A 22,800-nucleotide genomic window follows, 5' to 3' on the forward strand; every position below is an offset into this window, starting at 1 on the left:
CCCCATGTCTTCGGCAATATAGACATCACTGGTTAATGACCCCATGTCTTCGGCAATATAGACATCACTGGTTAATGACCCCATGTCTTCGGCAATATAGACATCACTGGTTAATGACCCCATGTCTTCGGCAATATAGACATCACTGGTTAATGACCCCATGTCTTTGGCAATACAGGCATGTGCTCCACCGTGGTTTGTTTATTGTTACAATAATCAAAGCTAAAACACTTTCTTACCTCAAACAAGCATACATCTACCCATGTAGAAGCTGACTTATCTGTGTTACAGGTACAAGGACCCCACCTGAGACATACATTTCTGTTTTATGTTTCCCATTGAGATACAAAATTGTGGGGTCAGGTGGGGTCCTAATAACTGTAATACAGGAAGTGAATTTATGAGTTGAAAATAAAGTCTAGAAAACAAACACAAAAAATAGCAAAACAATATGTTGGTGCAATTACACGTTGAAGCGTATGTAACATAATGCAGTAATCTGGACCACTACCATTAGAATATGTAACGCACCAAAGGACCAGACAAAAGATCCCACCCCACAATCCAATCTCTTGTAGCTCCCCCTACACAGACACATAACCTGTTTGCAAGTCAGAGCTATGCAGACTGGTGGGATAGGGCTGCTCACCAGGAGTGGATCTGTGTATCACCCAGGAGTTTGACCAGGCGGTCGACGAGGGGCGTCAGTAGGGGCTCGATGTTAAAGTTGGCTTGAAACAGATTCGATAGGCCCTTCATCTGCACTCCCGCCTCACAGGCAAACACCTTCCCCTGGGGCGACACCGTGTAAGGAATGAAGGTGTAGCTCCCACACTGCTCCTGCAAATCAAACCCACAGGACCATCAACCTCCATCTGCACAATAAAGCCTTGCAATGGATTCACATGGATTCACCCCCGGAAGATGTGACTCCTGATCAGTTTACATAACAGGCAAGACAACAGCACAGGGACAAACGGGGATTCACTATGCTGGACACAGCCCTGCAATATGTAACACTGCAGTGCCCACCTATTGTAACGATCAGAAGTCATAGTTAAGAGACGGTGATGAGCAATGAGATTATACTTTTTTTTTTGCTTGTTAGTTAAACATTACCCCATAGACAGAAGCAGGAACAAACTACAGCCATACAGAGCAGTGTGTTATTCCAGCTCATATCAAACATTCCAGGGTAGATACTGTTGCCAGCAGCCGACACAACACGTATACCTTTATTCGCATATCGCTGGCAGCACAGGAGTGCATATTCTGCTTGCCGTGAGAGCCACTGTAAATAAAATGTAAGCACTTTGTTTGCAGGCTCTCCAGTCCCTGCTATCGCAAATGTATCCCAGTGTATTGCAATGTCACAGGACTGCACTGTGGGTAGTTTGGTGCCAGCTTTATGGGGATCATTAATGCAAGGCAATTCATATCAAAGGTTGCTTTTGGATTGAAAGTTTGCGAGTTTAACCCTTTGTGAGTCCAAAACAGCAACAACCATTCAAATACAAAAACTGGAGGTAATTTTTCCTTCTCTTAATGCAGTGTCCGGTATACTAGACGAAACATGAATCAGTTGTGTATTGAAAGAGGAACTTACTATATTATGACATTTTGCAGATCAAAAATATGCTGTTTGGACCAGTATAACGTCCAGTAGAGCTAAATGTGATGCAACATAGGACTAACCACGTGGTAATACTCTTTAATGGAGTGATGACCAGGTCTTTAATCTAATAAAGCCCTAACCAGGTTAAGCAGATTGGGGTTAGTGAAACTGTCAGGTTGCATCTTATTTTCATGAGTTCTGAATATTCTTTTGGTTATTTTGTTTAAAAAAATAAGAGTATATTTGTATTCTCTCCTTGTGCACACAAAGATCCCAAAATCGTTTGTGGCTGCCACTTACGACAGCTTGTTACATTTTAAAGCACTTAGCTTTCACTCGGAGGCAAAACCTCAACCCTGACGAAAAACAGCTGCTACTAACACTTGCTGCACAGTATCTGGCTATAGCTGACACCTCAATAAATACTGCTGTTTAAGAACTGGATTAGGCATTGAAGGGCACTCTCCAAAGAGTTATGCTGAGACACAAAGAAAAACTTTTGTGTCTCTAAACTGCCCACATGTACACATGCATCTGTTAAAAAGCAGGGGAGTGAAAGGGGTGAAAGGGGTCAATACATGTACACAGAATAGTGGTGCTTAAAATTGAAATGATTGTTAAACATACCACGTTCCTCGGGAAGATGTCTTTCTGTGTAAAAAGCAGCAATAGAACATGTTACACCATGAACAGAGAAGGGTTCCCACACACTCTAGCCTACACATTGGAAGGAGTCCTATGGAATACATTGACAATAGCGTATAAACATGACTCTTGGAACTCTTGTTACCTGACAGCTAACATTAGGTTCATTAGTCATTAGCGTTTTCATACAGACTCATTAACTCAGTACTGTTCCCCGTATTAGCATCCCGGAACACAAGACAAATATGGTACAGAAAGGTTGTGTCACTGTTTAGATCATTAAATGTTGAAGAGAGACCTGTGGTACAGCAGAAACTAAGGCAAAAAACAAACCCTGCAGCTATGTATGAGGGCTGCACAGGCTTTACTGAGGGAATGTAATCGCTTGCCTTCTGCTTAAAACAAACCTCCACTGGAAATACCAGTGGCTAGTTTCACAAAGCAGTTCAAGGTAGCAGTCTGCTAAATCCAAATTCCTCCCACAAATATTTAAAAAAGAAATAAAAAAAACCCACATTATTTAATCATACAGACTTGCTGAGTGGAGTTCTACTAAACTTTATTGTTCTATCTAAAAAAACAGGAAGGAAACATGACAGCTTGCTAGCTAGCAGCCTGCAAAGTGCTACATTAGAAGTGCTTTGTGAAACTAGCCTCGGGGGGGCACGCCTGAACTCGAAGGTGTGGCACTGGAACACAGTGTCTACTGTCAAACCTGTTTATAAAGACTAACAAGGCACCATTTAACAATGGTCTTTTTTAAACATGGTAAGTGATATAAGGTGACTCTTCAGAATTGTCTTTCTATTTCACCTGTAATAGAGAGACATGTGAAGCCTCATCAGTGCAGTGTACTGGCACATTCTGCAATGCCTACAAGCTCATGGAGTCAGCAGCTTCCCATTGCAGGAGCCGGCCCTCACCTTGAGTGCCTGCAGGTCGTTCTGATTCTTCACACAGTACAGGATGAAGTTGTTGGTCATGCTGAAACTCTCCCGTACTCCCAGGTGGTAGAAGAGGGAGGGCTGGCAGAACGTATCACTCATCTCCACCACTGCAACGTCTGCAAGAAAAACACATCAATCCGCAAAACAGCTTCAGAATCCTTTCATTAAACCTCCCAATTCAAGTTCCATCTGTCGTTCCACATTGCCCAGCTGCCATTCACATTGAATAATAGCGTTCCAATTCAAAATGTTTCAATTACATTTTAAAACCACCTTTTTTTTAAGCATATTACGTCACATAATTGGATTCTAAATAAATTATGTATGTGTCCCTCCATACTGATATTAAACTATATACGTTTAACATAATACAGTTATTATGTGATTCTGAACTGCTGCTGTGGACCGAAAAAGCAAAATACAGTGAAACTTTGCTATTAAGACCAGTCCAGGGACTAACAATGACCTTAACACCTGGGTGGTCTTACCTTAGTCAACCTCTGATCTTAAACACTGTATGTTTTACATTAATTTATCAAATAATTATTAAATTAAGGATTTTTTTATGGTCTTCTCTCCAAAACTCTTCTTATTGTGTTAAGCTTAATCAAATAGGTAAATATCTTGCATGTGTAAAGGATAGTGTTCTGTAAAACATGCATGCCCCGTCCCTATCGGTGAGAGGAGATGAGGTTATAAACTAGTCTAAAATTCCTAATCCTGTCGAACCCGGCTCTTCTGCATCGGCCTCCGCCCTGTTACACATTCAAGGTTTTAACGGGGTTTGGTCGTTAACAGCATTCTGGTAATTAAACATTGGCTTGATATGTCAGGGCACTGCAGATGGTCATACAGCAAGAGAGGAACTATTGTAAGTGGCTTAATATTACTCGTCAACAGGAGCAAATGTCGCTGTGGAAATTCTGCGATCAGCTGCGCTCCCTTATAATCTTCCATCTAGACACTTGTCCTTTGTGACCTCTGTTTGTAAAATCCTAGATTTTTTTATTTTTTTTTTTTGCCTATCTGTTGCTGCCTACACCTGCCAGGTTTATTTCTTCTTTGGTGACTTTTTTCCCCCCACAACAGCATTACAGATTAGAATACTGACTTTATAACACCCATAATACCAACAGCCTGTATTCTGGGTATTGTAATTGTGTATTAATACCAGCTAAGTAACAATGTCACAAACCTACTGCAATACCATAATGGTGACACAATGCGTAATTGTACTGCCGAGACACGTTCATGTAAAATCTAAAGTCATGTACGTCTTTGATTCTGTGCCAAGGTCAGTGCATTCAGATCAAAAGGAAACTGACGTCTTTGGAGACACAATTGCCAAGAACAACTTTTTATTATTTTAATTTTTTTTAAAGAATGTTATTTACAAGTTTAGCGTTTAGATTTAAAAATGGAAACACAACGTCCAGTCATTACGCACTTGCATTCCTTACAGTATCTTCAGGATAGCTGATGCCCTTGCTCAGGTTTGGACACCGAGCCGTAAATACCTGCAAACAACGCCTAGACGAGAGCATGTCAAGCCAGTACTTGCCTGCGTTGTAGAAGATGTCTAAAATATCCGTCGTTCCAAGCGCAAGACTCCCAAATGGAATGGTATTCATTTTGGCGTGGGCATTGGCACAAGCCTCTTCCAGGCATCTTAGTGAAAGATTCTCTTCCGACTGCTGCAAATCAGTTTCGTCTATTAAAATGTATACCACAGTTATTGCTCTAGTTCGGCTCCTGGGAGAAATTATATCTTTAGATGTACTGCTTAACGCAATAGCCAAAGGGTCCTGCCAAAAGCTCCCGGCTGAAGCGCCGTTTGTGACCGCCTTGGGCTCGTTTTGCAGCGGCCTGTCGTAGTGTTCATCCATTTCGCCTTGTACTTTTTATTGCTCATGTGAAGCCACTACGTCTCCAGCCCGTCCATGCTTCGGTAAATCCACATGTCAGTCGGCAGGCACTTCTAAGTTCTAGGAAGTTCACTTTCTGTTTGCTCTCTCAAGCAGTCAGCAGACACGCCCCGCAAAAACTTTCCTTAACAAAATGTTTGTACCAATGCGACCTCTTGTGTCGTTCGGATAAAAGTGTGCAAAATTAAAACACTAACCACAGTACAGGATGAGAGGGAAACTAAATAAAAAAAAACATGCATATGTACGTATATTAAAATGCATGGGTTCGTAAACAAATGAATATCGTAGCATAGTCTGAATATTGAGTATAACTGAATACCATTTGTAACCCAGAAGAAAAAGCCAGTGCATACCTTATTATTGTCTCACAGTGGGACAATGGTAGCAGGAAGGATTCAAAGGAGAAGGAATTATGTCTACATAAAAAAACAAGGTAAACCAGATGGACTGGCAACAAATTCTACTATTGTATAAGATATACAATATTGACCCTAAGGAATATTTTAGTAATAATACAGGACATGAATGCCCCAATGGAGAATGTTGCTTTTTGGATTACACAGTGAAACAACACTTACTTGTGTATTAATATTTTATTAATTCACGTTACATATGCAGAAAGAACTTTTTGAGTTGTGCATTTTATTCTGGAGATTCTAGATTGTTTTTATTATGTACATAAAGAATGACAGAGCACAGAAACCATAAACAAATATTGAAAATACGAACAAGCAGTTTTCAAAAGGCTTGACAAAAAGAAAAAATCTGAATCAGTTAAAGCCCTATTACAGAAGTATAGCAATACAGGCGCATCACTTCATATTATTATGGTGGAAATCAAACCTGACAGTGTTTTATATATTCAGATATATTGTATAGGGTTCTGTACGATACAAGCTGACAGCCATCCAAGGCCGGTCACAGAGAAACATCACCTGAACTTCATATCTGTGTACTTGTATGAATACCCAATCCCTCTCCCAGTTTTCCAGTCTATGCCGTATTTAATTGCTTCCTGGGAATACTTCCCGTTTAAGTTTGAAAAGTAGCAGGCCTGATACCACCAGGCTCCACTGACAGTGACGGCACAGTTCAAGGACCCCTTGTCATTGTCCTTATCAAAAGTGGAGAAAGGCTGGTCATTATGAAAGGTCAGAGAATCCCCTAGACAGACAAAATATTCAGAGTTATTCATTTTCTAGAGCAACAAACCATCTACCAACATGTAATATTTGGTGATCTGTTATTTGTTTTATAGCAATAATAGTGAATTTTTCATTCACAAAAAGTGGTGCAGATAGAACCTTGGTGTAATATATACCATATGTAACTAGAGCAAAAAGCATAATGCACTAACAGTGCAATGCATTATTTAAAATGTGTGAATTCCTTAAAGAATTAAGCGGAAACAGTTCTTCACATTACATTTGACTTTATATCCCAGCAAAACAGAAATGTACAGTAGTACCACAAACGAGTCAGACAGTTACAGTAAAAATTAAACAACAATACTGCACTTCTAAATACATTTATGTAAAAAAGATTTGGCCAATACTGCAGATAACAATTGAATACGATTTACACATAGAGTGGAGATACTAATACATTATTTAAAAAGCTTAGATCAGATGTTAGTATCAATAGGTCAAGATATTTCTGAAGCAAATTTCAGGGGTTTGGCCAAGAAATATGTTACAGCTGGAACGTGTTGAAAGGACTTTGAGCACCACAATGTTGCTCTTGATTTGAAGGTGAAGGGTGGACATTCTGTAGTGTTTAGTCGGAGCAAACAAATGCTCTGTAATCGCTTAAACCTGTTTAATGAGCACACAAATACCCAAGCAACTTGTAGATCAGTTTAAAAAAAAAGTGATTAGTTTGTTTATAGCTCTTTAAAAACTCTAAGAATTGTTTTTCAGCCAAAAAATCTAGACAGCTCTGTGATACAGCATTCTCAAACGGCCACATCTCGAGAGCAGAAACTGAATACCATGCAGGATGTCCGTCTATATCACAAAAGCCATGAAGGAAAAGTTTAAAAAAGAAAAGGAAAGAATAGTTTGTGTTTTACCTGCAGGGCCTCCAACAAATGCACCCAGATGAAGTTTGTAAAGTTCTGATTCCCCTGCCATTTTAAAAGACTTGTATGTGGCATATGTCTTTTTCCCATCAAAATCTTCCAAATCAACTCTGAACTCTTCATTTCCTATAAAATGCAGATATTCAAACAAAAAGCCGGTACATAAAAATAGCAAACAAACTTTAAATATGAACAGAGCAGAACTTTGTTTCGTTTGAATATGTAAAATAGGGTTTTTGGATGAAAAATACTTAATAGAGACAAGTGGTACCGTTTTGTGTGAGCATGTGGATATTTTCATTCCCCAACCAAAACTCAGACTGCTGATTTCCAAATCCATTCTTGTAAGACTCCCAGTTTCGATAGAAATCTACAGAGCCGTCCATGCGCCTTTGAAAAACCTGCAACACATTAGAAAAAAAAACAACCTGTTAGTAAGGAATTATTAAAGAGAGTTACATCCCACTACCCTCACTGACCATGGGACACAATGGAGATGCTCTTGATGCAATTTAATATTAACATTTAACATATATATATATATATATATATATATATATATATATATATATATATATATATATATATATATATATAGAGAGAGAGAGAGAGAGAGAGAGAGAGAGAGAGAGAGAGAGAGAGAGAGAGATTAGTTATTGATTAGGTTCTGAGTATATATGGAGTTTCTGCCTGCCCGTACATTTGTCGAGAACACAAAACATCATTTTTGTATACTTTACCATTTTGCTAACACCTCATTTGCTTACCTAATGACATTAAGTCTTAAAGACCACTTTTCATTACACTGTTCAGTGCCGTACAATTTGTTGATGTACTGTACACCATAATAACTGACGTTACAGTTCAAAGCACACTCACCACCCAGCCCCCTCCATTGGTATCCATGTCACAGAGCACCCTCACTGCCTTGCAGGAGTCTGTATATATGGTGTACCAACCACTTATTGTGTGCCCTCTCTTCAGCAGCTGCTTGCAGTTCCTAGCACCTAGATTGAAGACAGTCTGATTATTGGGTTCTCTTCTGAAGCATGTGTAACTCAATATGTGCATGCATAACAGACCTATAAAAAAAAAGGCTTACCATTCTGACATTGGGAATCGTTCAAGTTTGCATGTGATCCTGTACAAATACATTATAAATAAAAACAATAATGAATTAATTCATTTTACTAAAAAAAAATACTTTTAAAATTATATCTGAATAACATGTTTGTTTTTAAAACACATGCTTAGCCAAATGCAAACAAATGTTGTGACAGTACACATTAAGCGTGGTTTCTTTAAAAGGAGGGCTAACACAGGGTTAAAAAATTCTGACCTCTTATTAAAAAAAATGTGACTTTCTCTTCTGTTGAAGATCTTTTGGGTCTTACATACTTCATTTGAAAATGCTGCTGCTTCTTGGTACGTAATCACTGATTGTTATGAGGTTCACACTCATATCATATGACCTCACACAAAGGTACCAGGATGCCATCATGTATCTGCAGATTCTTTGCACAACAAAAGCGGCACCTGGATAATTAATAAAGCTAAGAAAAAAGAAAATGAGTGAGTGTTTGCGGATGCTTATCTAAATGATCTTACCCTTTTCTCCAGGAAAACCTCTCACCCCCTTTTCTCCAGGAGGACCCACCTTTCCAGGTATACCCTGATCCCCCTTATCACCTTAAAACACAATGAAAAGATTTCCCAGTTCAAGGTATAGGGCACACATTCAGAACTGCTAAAAGATGAGCAGTTGTAAGCATTTTCTATTAGACGTTATCAGCATAACAAAAGCAATACTGTATGTGGAACATAGACCATCCCTTTGTATATAATGCCACCTAGTGGGCGAACGCTGCAGTGGTAATTGCAATGAAATTTTACCAAGACGTCACTGTCTGATTGTGTACACGAATGACTGGGGATGTAACTATATATATATATATATATATATATATATATATATATATATATATATATATATATATATATATATATATATAACCTTGAAAACTTACGGGGTATCTATATTTCAAAGTGCAAACAGTAAACAATATATTTTAGAAATTATTAATAATGTAATGTGTATATAATTATATTTCATAACAATTTACTATACTTTCATTGCTGTTGTTTTATATAGTATTGGTATAGTCCCAAAATACACTTCCTAGGATTCAGAAACAGCTAGATTAAAAAAAAAAAAAAAAAAAAAAAAAAAAGGCCATGCCTTTACTCCCCATCTCGCCCTTTGCGCCTGGGAACCCATTTTGTCCGGGGATTCCAGGACACCCCTGCAATAAAGTGAGTTTCTCCGAGCCCACTCCTATAACCTTAACCTCTGCAAGAAAAAAACAATTCCATTGTCATACACTGATTCCAAGCCCATATGAAATTCACAGTACATACAGTTTGTCACTCTTACATATACCGCAAGGTGGGACACTGTATCACATGCACTATACATTGTATTTATTTTGTTTTCCTTTGTTTGAATAAGTATTTAAATTAATGCAAATGTACTTACCAGGACACTTCCCTTGCTCTTCACATACCACAGAGGAAAGCAGAAGTAATAAAACACTTAGTTTTGTTGGACATGTGATGGAATACATGGCTTGGTCCAATTCAGTTCCACTGTTCTCTCTCTGTCTTTCGCTTGTTTCTGACGTTTTATATCCCTAACATCCCTCACCTCGAAAACAAATCTGTTATTAAGCAATAATGTTTTCCCGTTTTTTAAACAATGGTACACCATTAAGATCAGGAAATGATGTGGGGAATGTTTAAGAATAAATGCTGTTTTTTTTGTCTTTAGTTTTTTGTTTTCAGGAAAGCTTCCTGTTATTGTCGCTTGTACACTGATAACATATTTTCATGCGCGCATTATCAGAGATGCGAAGAACAGAATATCCAAACACGATAAAGGATATTTGTGAACACCCCATTAAAATGCATGCTCATTTCCTTTCTATTAGGAGATAAATTGCGACCAGAAAGTCCCTCAAGTCTCTCGCCAAATAAATACGACGTGCAATGTCTTACATTACAATCGATACAGTGTTATTTATTATTACTAATTTAGTGACATAAAAAATGGACAAAAAACAATATATAGTCACATTTAAAATTTTGAAATGATATGTGGCGCTCCTAATACTTTGCATGCTAACGATTATGCTATCGCGTTATGAAGTCACCAAGCACCTGTGATGTATGCGGGTGGAGACCTTTTGGCCCGGGTGTGTAACTAGCACTGGGAAGTCTGCTTTGACTTTGGGGATATTTAGCTTTTGGTGCGAGTTCTGTTCCATTTCCTGCGTTGCCAGGGGGACGAACGTAAACAAAACTCTTCAAAAAGCTGATGGCATTCGTGTTGAGCAGAACGATGTATAAACCCTGGTAAGAAACGTCTGAAATAATGTTCTCTCATTACGCATACTAGAAAGACGGGCCAGTGTAAAACTACAGTAACAGTGTTTTGAAAACGTTCTGTTTGAGCCTTTGCTTGTTCTCGATACCATGGCATTGCACCACAGCGCTTAAGTTGCTGTATCCTCCCTGACCAGCGTGTGATCTGTTTTCGTAATGGCCACCGATGCAGTGAACGTTTTGATGGTGAGTGAGATTGCCTCTGACAGTCTAAGATAAATACTTATATTTTCAACTATATCCAGTGTTGAAAAACTAATTTGCCTAAATGCGATTCGTCTGTGGTCCTAACTTTAAATTAAGAACCGATTTAAATATTCGTATTTGAAACCTCTCAAGTGGCCCGTCGCTGAAAAGCCTGTCTTTCAACACCTCTATGTTTGCGTACATTTACACATGTATTATTATTATTATTATTATTATTATTATTATTATTATTATTATTATTATTATTAGAAGTAGCCCTATACAGACAAAAGTCTGTGAACAAAAGTTACATCTTATTTCTGATTAGATATAATATTGTATTGTTAATATGTATATCCCCTCTAGATTAATAAGTGCATCTACATTCTGCAACCTACATTATAAGCATGGCAGACGCCCAGGACAGTGTTCCATCCTTGGGCTTCAACCACAGGCGGATACACAGCAATGCAGGCAAACTATATAGAGGTACAGTGTAGTTAGAAATACAGTACTGTCTATACAATGCCACTTTGCATTGCTTCTTCTAAGGTTTGAGGAATGGTAGTGTCTGTAACAAGTAGGCAGATGTTTTGGGTATTACCTTTTGCATCCCGGTTGAGCATTTACAGTTAAGAGTACATTTTTTAATTACTTTTCTGCTGAGCCTTGACTTTAGCGCTGCAGGACGAACATGGGTTTGTCATGTACAAATGCTCTTTCAAAATTGAAACATTTTAAACACATTTTGAATTAGCTGAAAAACAAAAGTATCATTTGTACCATTAAAAAAAGTAAAATAAACTCGACTGTCAGTCAAATGACCTATTAAGGAAAGGAGAGAAACACTGTTCAATACAGTAGAGTGTGTGCTATTTATTTCAGATGTCTTGATACATCCATTCATTTCTGTTTTTGCCAATCAATACATTTCAAGCAACGCTTGTTCAAATATTTGTCCAGGAACTAATTGACTTTTTTTTTTTTCTTATGGGGTCTAGGATTTAGATTTAAAACAGAAATACCTTCGATTCCCTCAAAATATCAAACAGTGGTCATCTGCAACACAGAAAGGAAAGGGTTCACTTCTCAAACTAAAAGATTCCTCTATGAAACCAACCAGGTAATGTATACAACAGAATGATGCTTTATTAAAAAAAATAGTGTAGCGTTACACTACACAATTACATAGCTCTCTTCAAAAATATCTTTGAAGGAGTTAATGTGGTGTTTAGCAATTTCCAAATGTATTGATATATTAAGATTTAAACAAGTGGTTATCTAGTCAAAGGTGACTAACTGTCCAGAAGATGGCGTTACTTATATAGACAATACATACTTAACACAATATTAATAAGATCCCAACTCAAGATAGACTTTAAAATACAAGCCGTTTGTTGAAATCACATGCTTTTTGTTCTAGAATCATTTCTTCTTGTTTTTTTTTATTGCCTCAGAATGAAAATCCAGGCCCAGGATCTTATGACTTTACCCATGGACCAGCTGAGATCATCAGCACCTCTTTTTCAAAGAAAGGAACTTCCAGCTTTGCATCCAAGGTGGCTCCCTTTTCAAAGTGCAGTTGGAGATGGACATGTACAGTATACAGCATGCTTGTGACTACAGAAGAAACGGTGTTCATGTTCTAGGATAAGCTTGGTTTATAGTGATTTAACCTACTTGACCCTCACAGTTATACTACGAATTACTCAAACTGTATACTGTTAATTGTTGAACAGAAGCAGATGTGTTCCTGCTTTGATAGATAAAATCCATGGAATATATCTGAAGATATTCCTTGTTAATTAATACTTCATTCATGAATAATTAATACTCAATGATCATGCAATAACAAAGTTTGATTTCTAAACCCCAAACTAATGTCTTACTAATTATTACTTTCTGCAGGCTGCCAGACAACCTCGAAATGCCATCCAAAAAACTCCAGCAGCCAATGCTTACAGAATTAAGTCTTCGCTGATGTCCCAGAAGAACAATTTTGGCAATTCCAGCATGTTTAAGAAGCCAATTGCAGTTAATGTTGAGAAACTGAAGAAGAGCAGTCCAGCACCCAACCAATATGATGTATGCTGTGATTCAATGTAGTCCACACTTTCTTTCTTTCTTTCTTTCTTTCTTTCTTTCTTTCTTTCTTTCTTTCTTTCTTTCTTTCAATAATGTTGTTCACTAACTCTTAATATTTAATGAAATGGATCCTATATCACGCACTGTATATAATGGACAATTGTACTGTTAAATTGTATGTTCTAGGTATCCAAAGGCAACATTGGAATGAGTAACAGTGTCGCAGCTCAATCAGCCTTTTTATCCAAAACTAAAAGAGAACACACCCCTCGAAGAAACCTCAAAGTGCCCTCCCCGTGTAAGACTTTGCCACTTCCATATCTGCTGCATTATAATGATTGCATTGCCAACTGCCATTTGAATTTAGTACTGAAACTGTAACTGTTATGGCATTTGAACTGTTGTCTTAATTGTAGGCCATTACAACGTCAACTATTCCCTCATTGAAGCATCGCCAAAAGTTGCAGTTTCTTGCTTCAAGTCAACCACAATGAGAGGACGAGCTGCTGATCAAGCACTAAACCCAGGGCCTGGAGCCTACAATCCGTATGAGGCGCCTGAGCCAGTGAAAAAGATCGTCTTTCCGTGAGTGATTTCAATTGCAGCTTCCGCCTTACATCTTGACAGGTCATCTTTTGTCTTACACAGCCCATTTGCCCATGATGGTTTAATGATGGGCCCCTTGGTAATCATTCTAAACCAGTAAGGGAATGTTGTAGACTTTCACAAATCTGATCTCCAGTAACTGAACTGGCCTATGACCATGAACTGGCCCTCATAAAAGTTGATCAAAGTAAAAGAATAGCAAAGTGTAATAAAGCAGTGAAAGCATGTTAAAACATAGGCAAGCATTGTAAATTATAGCAAGGTGTGGTAAAAAATATTTTCAAAGTGTCAAACTATGGTAAATGCATAGTATAACCATGGGAAAACTGAAAAAACAATATAATTGTAAACATTTATAAGGGACATGCTAATAGCAGCTGTGGAAAGCAAGCTTCAATTAAATAATTTTATGAAAAGTTTTTTTTATTATGATATACATGTATGAAAAAATACAAGACAAGGCATTTTAAGTTAAGATCTGAACAGGATCTAGTGCCAACTGAGTGAGATTAGCGAGTCTAAGACGGTTTTATGAATAACAAATAATTCTGCAGCGTTTGGCCTTTGATGGTACTGTGCACAAAATATCTCAATCAAAGCAATATCAAATATCATTACCCTTTTTGGAACTTCTGCTGTGTGCACACATACCTGTACAATCCTGGCAAATGACGTCCTAATGGAAATGTAAACATCTTTTTGATTACCATGTGTGTGTTTCATCTGTTACTTCAATGCAGAAAAAGGCATTATCTCAGTATTTCTGCGCCTGCCATGCAAATACCCAAGATGCCTCCTCCTCCTGCACCAGGGCAGTATGAAATTGTAGATTATTTTGGACCTCCTAAGCATTACATGTCGAGTGCAGTGTTTGTATCCAACACAAGCCGCTGGACAGGAGACACCCATGGAAAGGGACTGCCTGGGCCAGGTAACGTAATCTGTTTATTAGGACAGTTCCTTTTTCAGTAAAGGATGCTCAGTTGTTTTCTCTGGCATATCTATTTAGTTAACTATTCAGAATAATATGCTAGCTACAATAATTAGCCCTCTTTTTTCACATGTGCAAAATATTGACATACAGTAAATCCTCATGACATTCTTTATAATTGACAAGATGATGACATGATTTGTAACAGAGATCAAAGGACTGCTTAACTGGATAATCTATTCTTACTCAGCTTTGCTTTTATCAATATTTGCTGTAAAATATGACATCAGTGTATATGAACTATTTTATTAAACATGCATTTTAAGCAAGCATCTGTTTGTAGGTTATTATGAGCCGGAGAAGCCAACAAAACAGTCTTTTCTGTACAACTTCTGTAACAAGTGGGTTCCTCCTTGAGAAGATTTCTGTGCAGTGGAGAGGATTGCAGCACAGTAACTCACTGAAGAGCTGCTGTCTTACCAGAAGCCTTTCAATTCCTCATCCTGAACATTAAACAAACAAACAAACAAATAAGCTTATATGTTACCACTATCCAGAGACCTATAATCCCCTGCAGCAATGTTTTGTCACAAATGGTCCCTAATCAGTTTGCCTATATTTATACTCAATTGGTTCATGATATCATAAGGCAGGTCCAAAACTACCTTGTTTGGAAATGCAACCTGTTGCCACCAAACAACTAGTTGTGGACCGTTTGCAAGCTTTAGCACAACTGGTTTGGTTGAAAAGAGCAGGGTTCTAGTTTAGAGTGATCAACTCAAGCGAATTTTATGTGTCTATTTTCTGATTGACTGTTTTCCATGGTGCCTGCTATTTCACCGGACGAGCAAGCTAGCAACTTACCCTAAGGTATTTATTTTTAAAATTATTATTATGGAGCCGCTATTTCTCAATAAATAACTACAGTTATCACAGATTGTGTTATTTGGATAGCAGTGCCATAGTGGAAAATGAGCCCAAAGGTAAGTTGTACAACTAGCTAGGTGCAGAGCTAGCTTCATACAGAGAATGCACTGACTGGGAACTATAGGATAGCTGAGCTGAGTAACATGTTATAATTTATCTAGTATAACCCTGTTTGAATCAATGATAAAGCTTCCTTTCTCAAATGAAAATAGTTAATAAATAAAATGTGTACATTGAATGGAATATATATTTTGAGTGAAGTTAATCAAATAAATCTATGAATTAAGAAAGTTTCCGTTTGTGCTGATAGTTTGGATTTATTATACTTTTTTTTTCTTTTTTGCAAAGAGGCTTGGTGGTCAGGTGGTTAAATAAAGGGGGTTTTGTTACCAGGAGGTTCCAGGTTCAGTCCCAGCTCAGCCACTGACTCCCTGTGTGTGATCGTGAGTAAGTCACTTAACCTCCTTATGCTCCATCCTTCTGATGAGACATAAAAAAAACAAGGTCCTATTGTAAGTGACTCTGCGGAAGCATAGTTCACCCCCCAAGTCTCTGTAAGTCGCTTTGGGTAAAAGCGTCTGCTAAATGACTAAATAATAATAATAATAATAATAATAATAATAATAATAAATCAAAGTTTAAAGTCTAATCCTGTTTGTCTTCCATGAATCAAAACTTTTTTTTTCAGCATTTTATTTTATACGCTTAAATAAGGCACATTTGCTAAACTTATAAAAGCAAATGTCATTCGCATCTGTTAGCATCTGATTGTGTATTTCCAGACTCATGTGTTATACTTACTACAGTATGTTTAAAGAATGCAGCCCTATTGCCACACTTTCGTGAAATGGCATGACATGATGCTTCATAAAAACTTCCAAAGTAATGTTTTTAATTCCACTATCAGTTAGAAGACAAATACACTTTAAAGGCAAGGTATATTTTTATGATGTAGACAGATCTAAATACTGACAGTGAAATACAGTGAAACAAGATCCACCATCGAGCAATATCTACAAATGTAACGGCTGTATTACTATGAAAATAAACCACAAACACAAAATACAACATTTTACAGATTAATTTTATTATTATTATTTTTTTGTTATATAAAGAAGATTTAATAAGGAAAAGTATAATAATGCTGTTAAAAGAAATCAAGCATTCGATGAGGCAAAAATAAACTTCTGTTACTGCTAACGCAAATGTAAATGTTGTAGATTAAAATAATTAGCAGTCAGTCATGATCAAGCGCATTTTTTTATAATAAAAACAGCATGCAATTCAATATCAGATCAGTAAAAGACAAAAACAGCATCATATACTCAGCACCCTTTACCACACATTTAAAGAGTCCCAAATCACCAACTGGACCCATCTAAAATAGTCACACATTTCTCATCTTAATTCTATTGCTATATTTTTGCGAGCTACGCTGTAATTTAAAAAAAATCAATTTCAGATTATTATTTTGTTACATGGATGCTACCCTCCATCCCCTAATCATTTATCTTCTAGAAAAACTACTATAACCATTACTATATATACAACATAAAACTTAAAAAAATCCCATAACCTGTTTCTAAATGTAATTTTAAATCGCCACTGCTCTCGTCCTTGTAAAACAGATTAAGTAGAATCAGTTTTAGTACTACACAGAAGCAAAGAAGTTCATAATCCGTCTTATTTTTTGTTTGCAATTCTCCTTTTTCTCTCGTCAGGCAGCTTTTGTCAAGACATCCTGCTAATTTAGAGTTTGAAGGAGGACACATAATGCTTTGGTAAATTAAAATGAATTAAAACTTCCATTAGTGTTCAGTAAGCACTTCTTCTGTCATTTTTGATTGAACACCCCCTCCAAGTTTGTTTGTTCGTACACATGGTGGAATGTTTTTAATCTTGAAATACATCTAACTCCAAAGCTTTACAAATGCCCTTCATTTTCTTGAGTTCATCTTCAACATCTAAAATATAAATGTAACAGAAAGATATTAAGAAAACACATCTTAGAAATAAACGGTTGCAGCATTTGAGGACACTACCTGCCTCTTATTGGCTGCCAACGTCAAGCTGCATGACTTTGATTACGACATTATTTTACACTCAAAACAAGCTTGTGCTAATAAAATAAAAAAGACCAGCAACAGAAGAGTTTTCTGGAGGACATTGTATGATAGCATGCATACTTCACTTGATAACCTATTTCCATGAAATAAGCAATTGTATTCTTTTAATCCTTTTCTATATCTGATTATTCATAATATTTATTTAAATATAAAAGTTGCATGTCCTTATGTTATTTTTACCTGGGAAAGTGACATCTGTGGGAAACTGAGTCAGTGCCAGTTTCATTGATATGCTCATTTCTTTCATCAAAGTTTTAATCACATAATCCTAGAGGGATTTAGAAAAAAATAGTAGTGACTGGGAATGGAAGATATATTGACAGATACTTTAGATTAAAGGGTTTTCATTTTGACATAACTGTGTATCATTTAAATCCAACTCTATTTATTAAAATAAGTAAGACAAAATATTTAATATTTTAAAGATGGAAGTAAACTTTGATCTACATTTTGACTTCCATAAGGACATTTAGAGTAATTACAGAACACACGGTCTGAAGAATGAATTTCACTGCATCCAGCTCACCTGTTAGAAGAAGCTGTGCACTACCTACTCCGCACTGTAGTGTAAAGTAATCGTGCAGATCAGTTAGGGTAGCTACAGTATATGAATGATCATGGCATATTCTCTATATATTTCATAACTAAAATGAGTGGCACTGACCAAAACGTTTGTCAACTTGGCTTAGTTCATTTTCAACAAAAATGATCACATTTTTGTTTCACAGTTTAATTATGTTTATTTCAATATTAAATAACGCAATAATCTTTTTAAAATGTATACCAGTGAATGGTAAAGTTCCAATAATATTAATAAAAAGTATGATTTTTAAACAGTCAAAATGTGTACATTTATTGCTGGAGCTTCATGTGTGTTCTGGGCAATTAACAGCAGAATATTCAGACTTGACATACCTTCAGTTGCTGGAACTGTTCCATCACTCTTTTCTTTGCTTCCTTGAACATGGTCAGTTTACATGACTCTACATGTACAAGAAGTTCTGTTGACAACTTAAGACAAGTGATTTAAATGAAGGTCAGCAGTGACGAGGTAGACCATCATTATATATATATATATATATATATATATATATCATATATATATATATATATATATATATATATATATATATCACTTACCAATGGTAAAGTTCTAATAATATTAATATAAAGCATGATTTTTGAGCAATGAATTTACAGATTTTGACTGAAGCTTAATGTGTTTTATTCTAATGGTATAATATCACCACAGTTGTAATCAATATTATTTTTACTATACATATATACTTATAATATCATTTCTACTGTATTATATTTTTCGCAAATGATGGCAATTACTTTTACAGTAATTGTAATTTAATATGATTTTACTGTAAATTCAGTATTTGTTATAATATTCATCTTTAAAAACGGAACTTTTACAACAATATATATTGTAATGTTTACAAAAATAATAGAATTGTACCTTTATAAGCTGGGTCCATGGAATCCTGGACAGACTGGGTAATAGAATTGTAGATGTTTTTCTTTCTTGCAGTGGCTTCTGTCTCCAAGTTAGCTATTAGTATTCTGAGCTAAATAATATAAAATAAACTATATATGAAAGATATTTCTAAAAGTATTACAAACAAAACTGTAAAGTCAGATTTTTAAAGAAGTTGAAGTCTCAGCTTAGAATAAACTCAACCCCTCATGAATCATCTTAAAAAGGGTTTTATTTCATTATTCTGGTAATGTCTGTAGGCTTCTCTGGGACAGCCTAGAGCAAGATAAACCCATATAAATAGACAGCACTGGTACCTAGCCAATCATCATATAATAAGGAAAAAAACTGTTCATAGTATGCTGAGCCATCCACACTATTTATGTTTAAAAATGAAAATGAAAAACGGCAAACTGCAGAATCTAGAGTACGTTCCATGGAGTTTTTGTAAAATCTTTAATAGTATGTGGTAAAATACTATCTTCTTACCTCTGTTTTGATGTACGTCAGACGCAACTTGACGGCAGCATGTTTTCTATTGTCAATTGTAATCAAATCATTTTGAAGAAGATCAAAGGCACCCTTAATTGACCTCCTTGAGTTTTGATTGATCCTATAATTACAATATGATCATTTGAATAAGCACATACTGGGTCTAATACTGTCTACTGCTGTTATTGGGGGAGGATGGTTATTAATATACACAGTGCCTATAGTAAGTATTCACCCCCCTTGGACAATTTCAGTTTGTTGTGTTACAACCTGAAATCTTGATGCATTTAAAAACAGGATTTTTTTTCCTTTGATTGACACAACCTACTCAACAATTTGAAGAGGCTCCATCCATTTTGCCCTCTATCCTGACAAGCGTCCCAGTCCCTGCTGATGAAAAGTATCCCCATAGCATGATGCTGCCACCACCATGCTTCACAGTAGAGATGGTTTTACCTGGGTGATGTGCTGTGTTGGGTTTGCACCAGAGATAATACTTTGCATTTAGGCCAAAATAGTTCAATTTTTGTTTCATCAGACCACAGAATCTTTTGCACATCTTTTCAGTCTCCCACATGCCTTTTTGCAAATTCCAAGCAGGATTTTTCATGGGCTTTTTTCACAAATGGCTTCCTTCTTGCCACTCTTCCATACAGGCCAGATTTGTGGAGTGCCTGAGCTATTGTTGACACATGGACAGTTTCTCCCATCTCAGCCATGGAACACCTTAGGTCTTTCAGAATTGTCATTGGCCTCTTGGTGGCTTATCTGACCAATGCCCTTCTTATCCGGCCGCTCAGTTTGAGAGGACGGCCTGCTCTAAGCAGATTCTGGGTGGTCCCCTATACCTTCCACTTCTTAATGATTGACTTATCTGTGCTCCAAGGGATATTCAATGCTTTTGAAATCTTTTTATACCCCTCCTCTGTGCCTTTCCGCAACTTTGTCCCAGAGTTGTTTTGGAAGCTCCTTGGTCTTCATGGTAGTATCTTTGCTTTGAATGCACTACCCAACTGTGGTACTTTTATTGCACACAGATTGACTCCATTTAACTCATTGTGTGGATTCTGAAGGCTATTGGTTGCACCTGAGCTTATTTAGGAGTGTAAGAGCAAAGGGGGTGAACACTTAATCTTTTCACACATTGAAAGTGTTGAATAGATTATGTAAATCAAAGGGAAAAAAATCCTGTTTAAATGCATCAAGATTTCAGGTTGTAACACAACAAACTGTGAAAACGTCCAAGGGGGGTGAATACTTACTATAGGCACTGTATATAATTAATAAAAGTCTCATTTGAAAATCAATACCTATTGCACTGAATCCAGACATACTGTCTGAAATGTCCTTTGGTAAGGATTCAAGGTTTTTTTTTTTTTTTTTTACAACTTTATGTACACAACAATTAAACCATGATTCTTTCTGCCCAACTAATAAAATGACACACACATACTTACCGAAAACAGCTGGTGAAAGTGTTATCCATAGAAGCATACATGGGTAAGACCAAAGTATAGTTCAAATCTACAGTTTTACCATCACGGGATCTGTAGTACCCGGAACACCTACATAATGCCTTAAGTGTCTTATGGTATCCACTATATTTTGCGTTTTTCTGTAAAAAAAAAACATATTCATGTCAATTAACACAATGCCTTGTTTGAAGTGCAGTCTTTGTAAGTATTTATATAAACATTAAAAAAAATAAATAATACAAAGTTAAATCTCATCAAATTTGAAGCATTAAGACAAACTTTACACATTAACTCAACATAAAATGAGATTGGCTAGAAATGGTAGCACCCTGATAGCAGAATCCCAGTTACTTGCCCTCCTGAAATTGGCCTCCTAAGAGGAAATAGGCCCTGTGATCCTTCAGTTCTCCTGAGCTGTGTGGGGAGTTGCTTAACTAGTGAATCACATAATTAATGTGTGTATGAAGCCAATATCTCAGATTGTTGGGTCTAATTATCTAGAAACCAAAAAGTCACATGACTCCAATGTGGTGGCCATCTTAGGTCACAGGTCAAAGTGAGGGTGCCATATGGATTGTGCCCAAGGAGTGTCTACAACACTCAAAATATAAAGTTGCCAGCTGAAATAGTTATTTGTTAAAAAAAATAATTATAAAAAATAAAAGTTAAATTCACTTACACTCTTCAGAATTTTTTGAGCATTTTTTAGGCAATGGCCCTCAGCCTTCTTCACACCTTCATCCAAGTTGTTCATAATTTTTGTGTAAACACTGTCGAAAAATTTGCCCAGATCTTGAAGTCTAGTCTCAAATTTCAGTTTAAGTTCTGAGAATAGTTTATCCTTCAAGTCTTCAGTCTGAAACAGTTAATAGACTAATGGTTTGATTTAAAACTTAACATTGACAGATAAATCGCTTAATTTTAAAACATGTACAAACTCATTTTGTTGTATAATATCATAATGTACATATGGTGTAACAAGTCTGAATATTAACAATAAAAAATGATACCTGAGTGCTTGTGTTTTCCTTTGGAATGTGAAGAAAAGAAACAAGCCCAGAGACACCAGCTATGTAGTCTTTTACTGCTTTCTGAGAGTGGCTGATATACAGACCCTTGATGTGTTCTTTAAGTGCTGGCAATTCTAGAACAGTGAATTGAAATGAAATAAAATGATGAACACTCCTCACAAAGACTTATTTTGTTTAACTGTTTATAAATCCATAATATACACAATACAAGAGAGTCTTGAGTCATACCAGTTTCATCATGATCAAGGATATGTTCTTCATTTTCTTCATTATTCCAAAACTCTTCAGAACTGACTGTGAATACTTTAAAAAACTCAGTGCTGTTCACATCTGTACCAAAGAGCTTTTCCTGAAAAAATACACAAATACAATATACAGAAAAAGAGTTACAGAGAATTACAGTTGCTTGATTACAAATATATCTTTTTAACTTCAATACATTTAAGCAAGTGTTCTTGAAATCTTTTTTGAAGATGCTCAAAGTTTATGGTGTGTTGAGAGTCCTGTGTGCCTCAGGTAACTGTACAGGGAACAGTGATTGTGCTGGAGGTGTCTTCTTCAAATGTGAAAATGGAAAGCTGTTATCCGGTGCTTGCAGAAAGAAGCAGACACAAGTGCTATTGTGAAAAGTCTTTAAACAATCAAATCTCACCTTTGCTTTTTCATTGAAGTTTTTCCTCACAAGGTCTTTAACCTTGTTATTTCTGTAGAGTATGCACTTATTCTTTACTTCTTTCTTATCGCTGGAGCTCTGTAAAGAATTCATTTTGAAAAATACTGTAAGATTGAACAGTCTGCGTAT

General features: G+C 36.4%; 4 protein-coding genes and 1 long non-coding RNA gene across 7 annotated transcripts; 1 reads left to right on the forward strand and 4 right to left on the reverse strand.

Annotated features, from left to right (window-relative positions):
* Nucleotides 1-645: 645 nt before the first annotated feature.
* LOC121303362 (mitogen-activated protein kinase kinase kinase 6-like) lies at nucleotides 646-5,325 on the reverse strand. Of its 2 annotated transcripts, XM_041233999.1 has the most exons (4): nucleotides 4,769-5,319; nucleotides 3,184-3,323; nucleotides 2,243-2,266; nucleotides 646-840 (listed from the first exon to the last, which is right to left on the reverse strand). In XM_041233999.1, exons 1-4 carry the CDS (start codon nucleotides 5,091-5,093, stop codon nucleotides 646-648), a joined length of 684 nt encoding a protein of 227 aa, XP_041089933.1. In that variant the 5' UTR covers nucleotides 5,094-5,319. The 2 variants fall into 2 exon arrangements, with proteins under 2 accessions (XP_041089933.1, XP_041089934.1); XM_041234000.1 differs by lacking the exon at nucleotides 2,243-2,266 and having other exon boundaries at nucleotides 4,769-5,325.
* A 388-nt stretch (nucleotides 5,326-5,713) lies between these two features.
* Nucleotides 5,714-9,886, reverse strand: LOC121303361 (ficolin-1-like). The gene is made up of 8 exons (XM_041233998.1): nucleotides 9,752-9,886; nucleotides 9,455-9,565; nucleotides 8,824-8,904; nucleotides 8,318-8,356; nucleotides 8,095-8,222; nucleotides 7,487-7,616; nucleotides 7,207-7,341; nucleotides 5,714-6,299 (listed from the first exon to the last, which is right to left on the reverse strand). The coding sequence occupies exons 1-8, from the start codon at nucleotides 9,837-9,839 to the stop codon at nucleotides 6,067-6,069; spliced, it is 945 nt and encodes a 314-aa protein (XP_041089932.1). The 5' UTR covers nucleotides 9,840-9,886; the 3' UTR covers nucleotides 5,714-6,066.
* A 634-nt stretch (nucleotides 9,887-10,520) lies between these two features.
* On the forward strand, nucleotides 10,521-15,850 carry stpg1 (sperm-tail PG-rich repeat containing 1). Of its 2 annotated transcripts, none has more exons than XM_041233995.1 (9): nucleotides 10,521-10,842; nucleotides 11,209-11,331; nucleotides 11,844-11,965; nucleotides 12,300-12,401; nucleotides 12,751-12,927; nucleotides 13,114-13,225; nucleotides 13,344-13,512; nucleotides 14,274-14,464; nucleotides 14,808-15,850. In XM_041233995.1, exons 2-9 carry the CDS (start codon nucleotides 11,250-11,252, stop codon nucleotides 14,879-14,881), a joined length of 1,029 nt encoding a protein of 342 aa, XP_041089929.1. In that variant the 5' UTR covers nucleotides 10,521-10,842; nucleotides 11,209-11,249; the 3' UTR covers nucleotides 14,882-15,850. The 2 variants fall into 2 exon arrangements, with proteins under 2 accessions (XP_041089929.1, XP_041089931.1); XM_041233997.1 differs by having other exon boundaries at nucleotides 10,521-10,626.
* A 1,427-nt stretch (nucleotides 15,851-17,277) lies between these two features.
* Nucleotides 17,278-18,511, reverse strand: LOC121303363. Its single transcript, XR_005947782.1, has 3 exons — nucleotides 18,433-18,511; nucleotides 17,698-17,785; nucleotides 17,278-17,355 (listed from the first exon to the last, which is right to left on the reverse strand). It is a non-coding gene; the product is annotated as an uncharacterized LOC121303363 (long non-coding RNA).
* Nucleotides 18,512-18,959: 448 nt separating this feature from the next.
* On the reverse strand, nucleotides 18,960-22,783 carry LOC121303299 (nuclear GTPase SLIP-GC-like). Its single transcript, XM_041233889.1, has 7 exons — nucleotides 22,651-22,783; nucleotides 22,227-22,347; nucleotides 21,978-22,111; nucleotides 21,647-21,823; nucleotides 20,950-21,107; nucleotides 19,490-19,613; nucleotides 18,960-19,091 (listed from the first exon to the last, which is right to left on the reverse strand). The coding sequence occupies exons 1-7, from the start codon at nucleotides 22,762-22,764 to the stop codon at nucleotides 18,960-18,962; spliced, it is 960 nt and encodes a 319-aa protein (XP_041089823.1). The 5' UTR covers nucleotides 22,765-22,783.
* Nucleotides 22,784-22,800: the final 17 nt, after the last annotated feature.

Source organism: Polyodon spathula, chromosome 32, assembly GCF_017654505.1.
Source record: "Polyodon spathula isolate WHYD16114869_AA chromosome 32, ASM1765450v1, whole genome shotgun sequence".
Taxonomy (NCBI): domain Eukaryota; kingdom Metazoa; phylum Chordata; class Actinopteri; order Acipenseriformes; family Polyodontidae; genus Polyodon; species Polyodon spathula.

Excerpts from the sequence above, each read along its gene's own strand:
- LOC121303361 (XM_041233998.1), bottom strand. The coding sequence starts at position 9,839 with ATGTATTCCATCACATGTCCAACAAAACTAAGTGTTTTATTACTTCTG. Across the intron at positions 8,357-8,823 it reads AGGTTTTCCTGGAGAAAAGG|GATCACATGCAAACTTGAAC; the intron begins GTAAGATCATTT and ends GTATTTGTACAG. Across the intron at positions 7,617-8,094 it reads CCAATGGAGGGGGCTGGGTG|GTTTTTCAAAGGCGCATGGA; the intron begins GTGAGTGTGCTT and ends AATGTGTTGCAG.
- stpg1 (XM_041233995.1), top strand. The coding sequence starts at position 11,250 with ATGGCAGACGCCCAGGACAGTGTTCCATCCTTGGGCTTCAACCACAGG. Across the intron at positions 12,402-12,750 it reads CTTCCAGCTTTGCATCCAAG|GCTGCCAGACAACCTCGAAA; the intron begins GTGGCTCCCTTT and ends TACTTTCTGCAG. Across the intron at positions 13,513-14,273 it reads GTGAAAAAGATCGTCTTTCC|AAAAAGGCATTATCTCAGTA; the intron begins GTGAGTGATTTC and ends ACTTCAATGCAG.
- LOC121303299 (XM_041233889.1), bottom strand. The coding sequence starts at position 22,764 with ATGAATTCTTTACAGAGCTCCAGCGATAAGAAAGAAGTAAAGAATAAG. Across the intron at positions 22,112-22,226 it reads CCTTGATCATGATGAAACTG|AATTGCCAGCACTTAAAGAA; the intron begins GTATGACTCAAG and ends TCACTGTTCTAG. Across the intron at positions 21,824-21,977 it reads AGGAAAACACAAGCACTCAG|ACTGAAGACTTGAAGGATAA; the intron begins GTATCATTTTTT and ends TAACTGTTTCAG.
- LOC121303362 (XM_041233999.1), bottom strand. The coding sequence starts at position 5,093 with ATGGATGAACACTACGACAGGCCGCTGCAAAACGAGCCCAAGGCGGTC. Across the intron at positions 2,267-3,183 it reads ACGACCTGCAGGCACTCAAG|AAAGACATCTTCCCGAGGAA; the intron begins GTGAGGGCCGGC and ends CTTTTTACACAG. Across the intron at positions 841-2,242 it reads ACATCTTCCCGAGGAACGTG|GAGCAGTGTGGGAGCTACAC; the intron begins GTATGTTTAACA and ends TTTGATTTGCAG.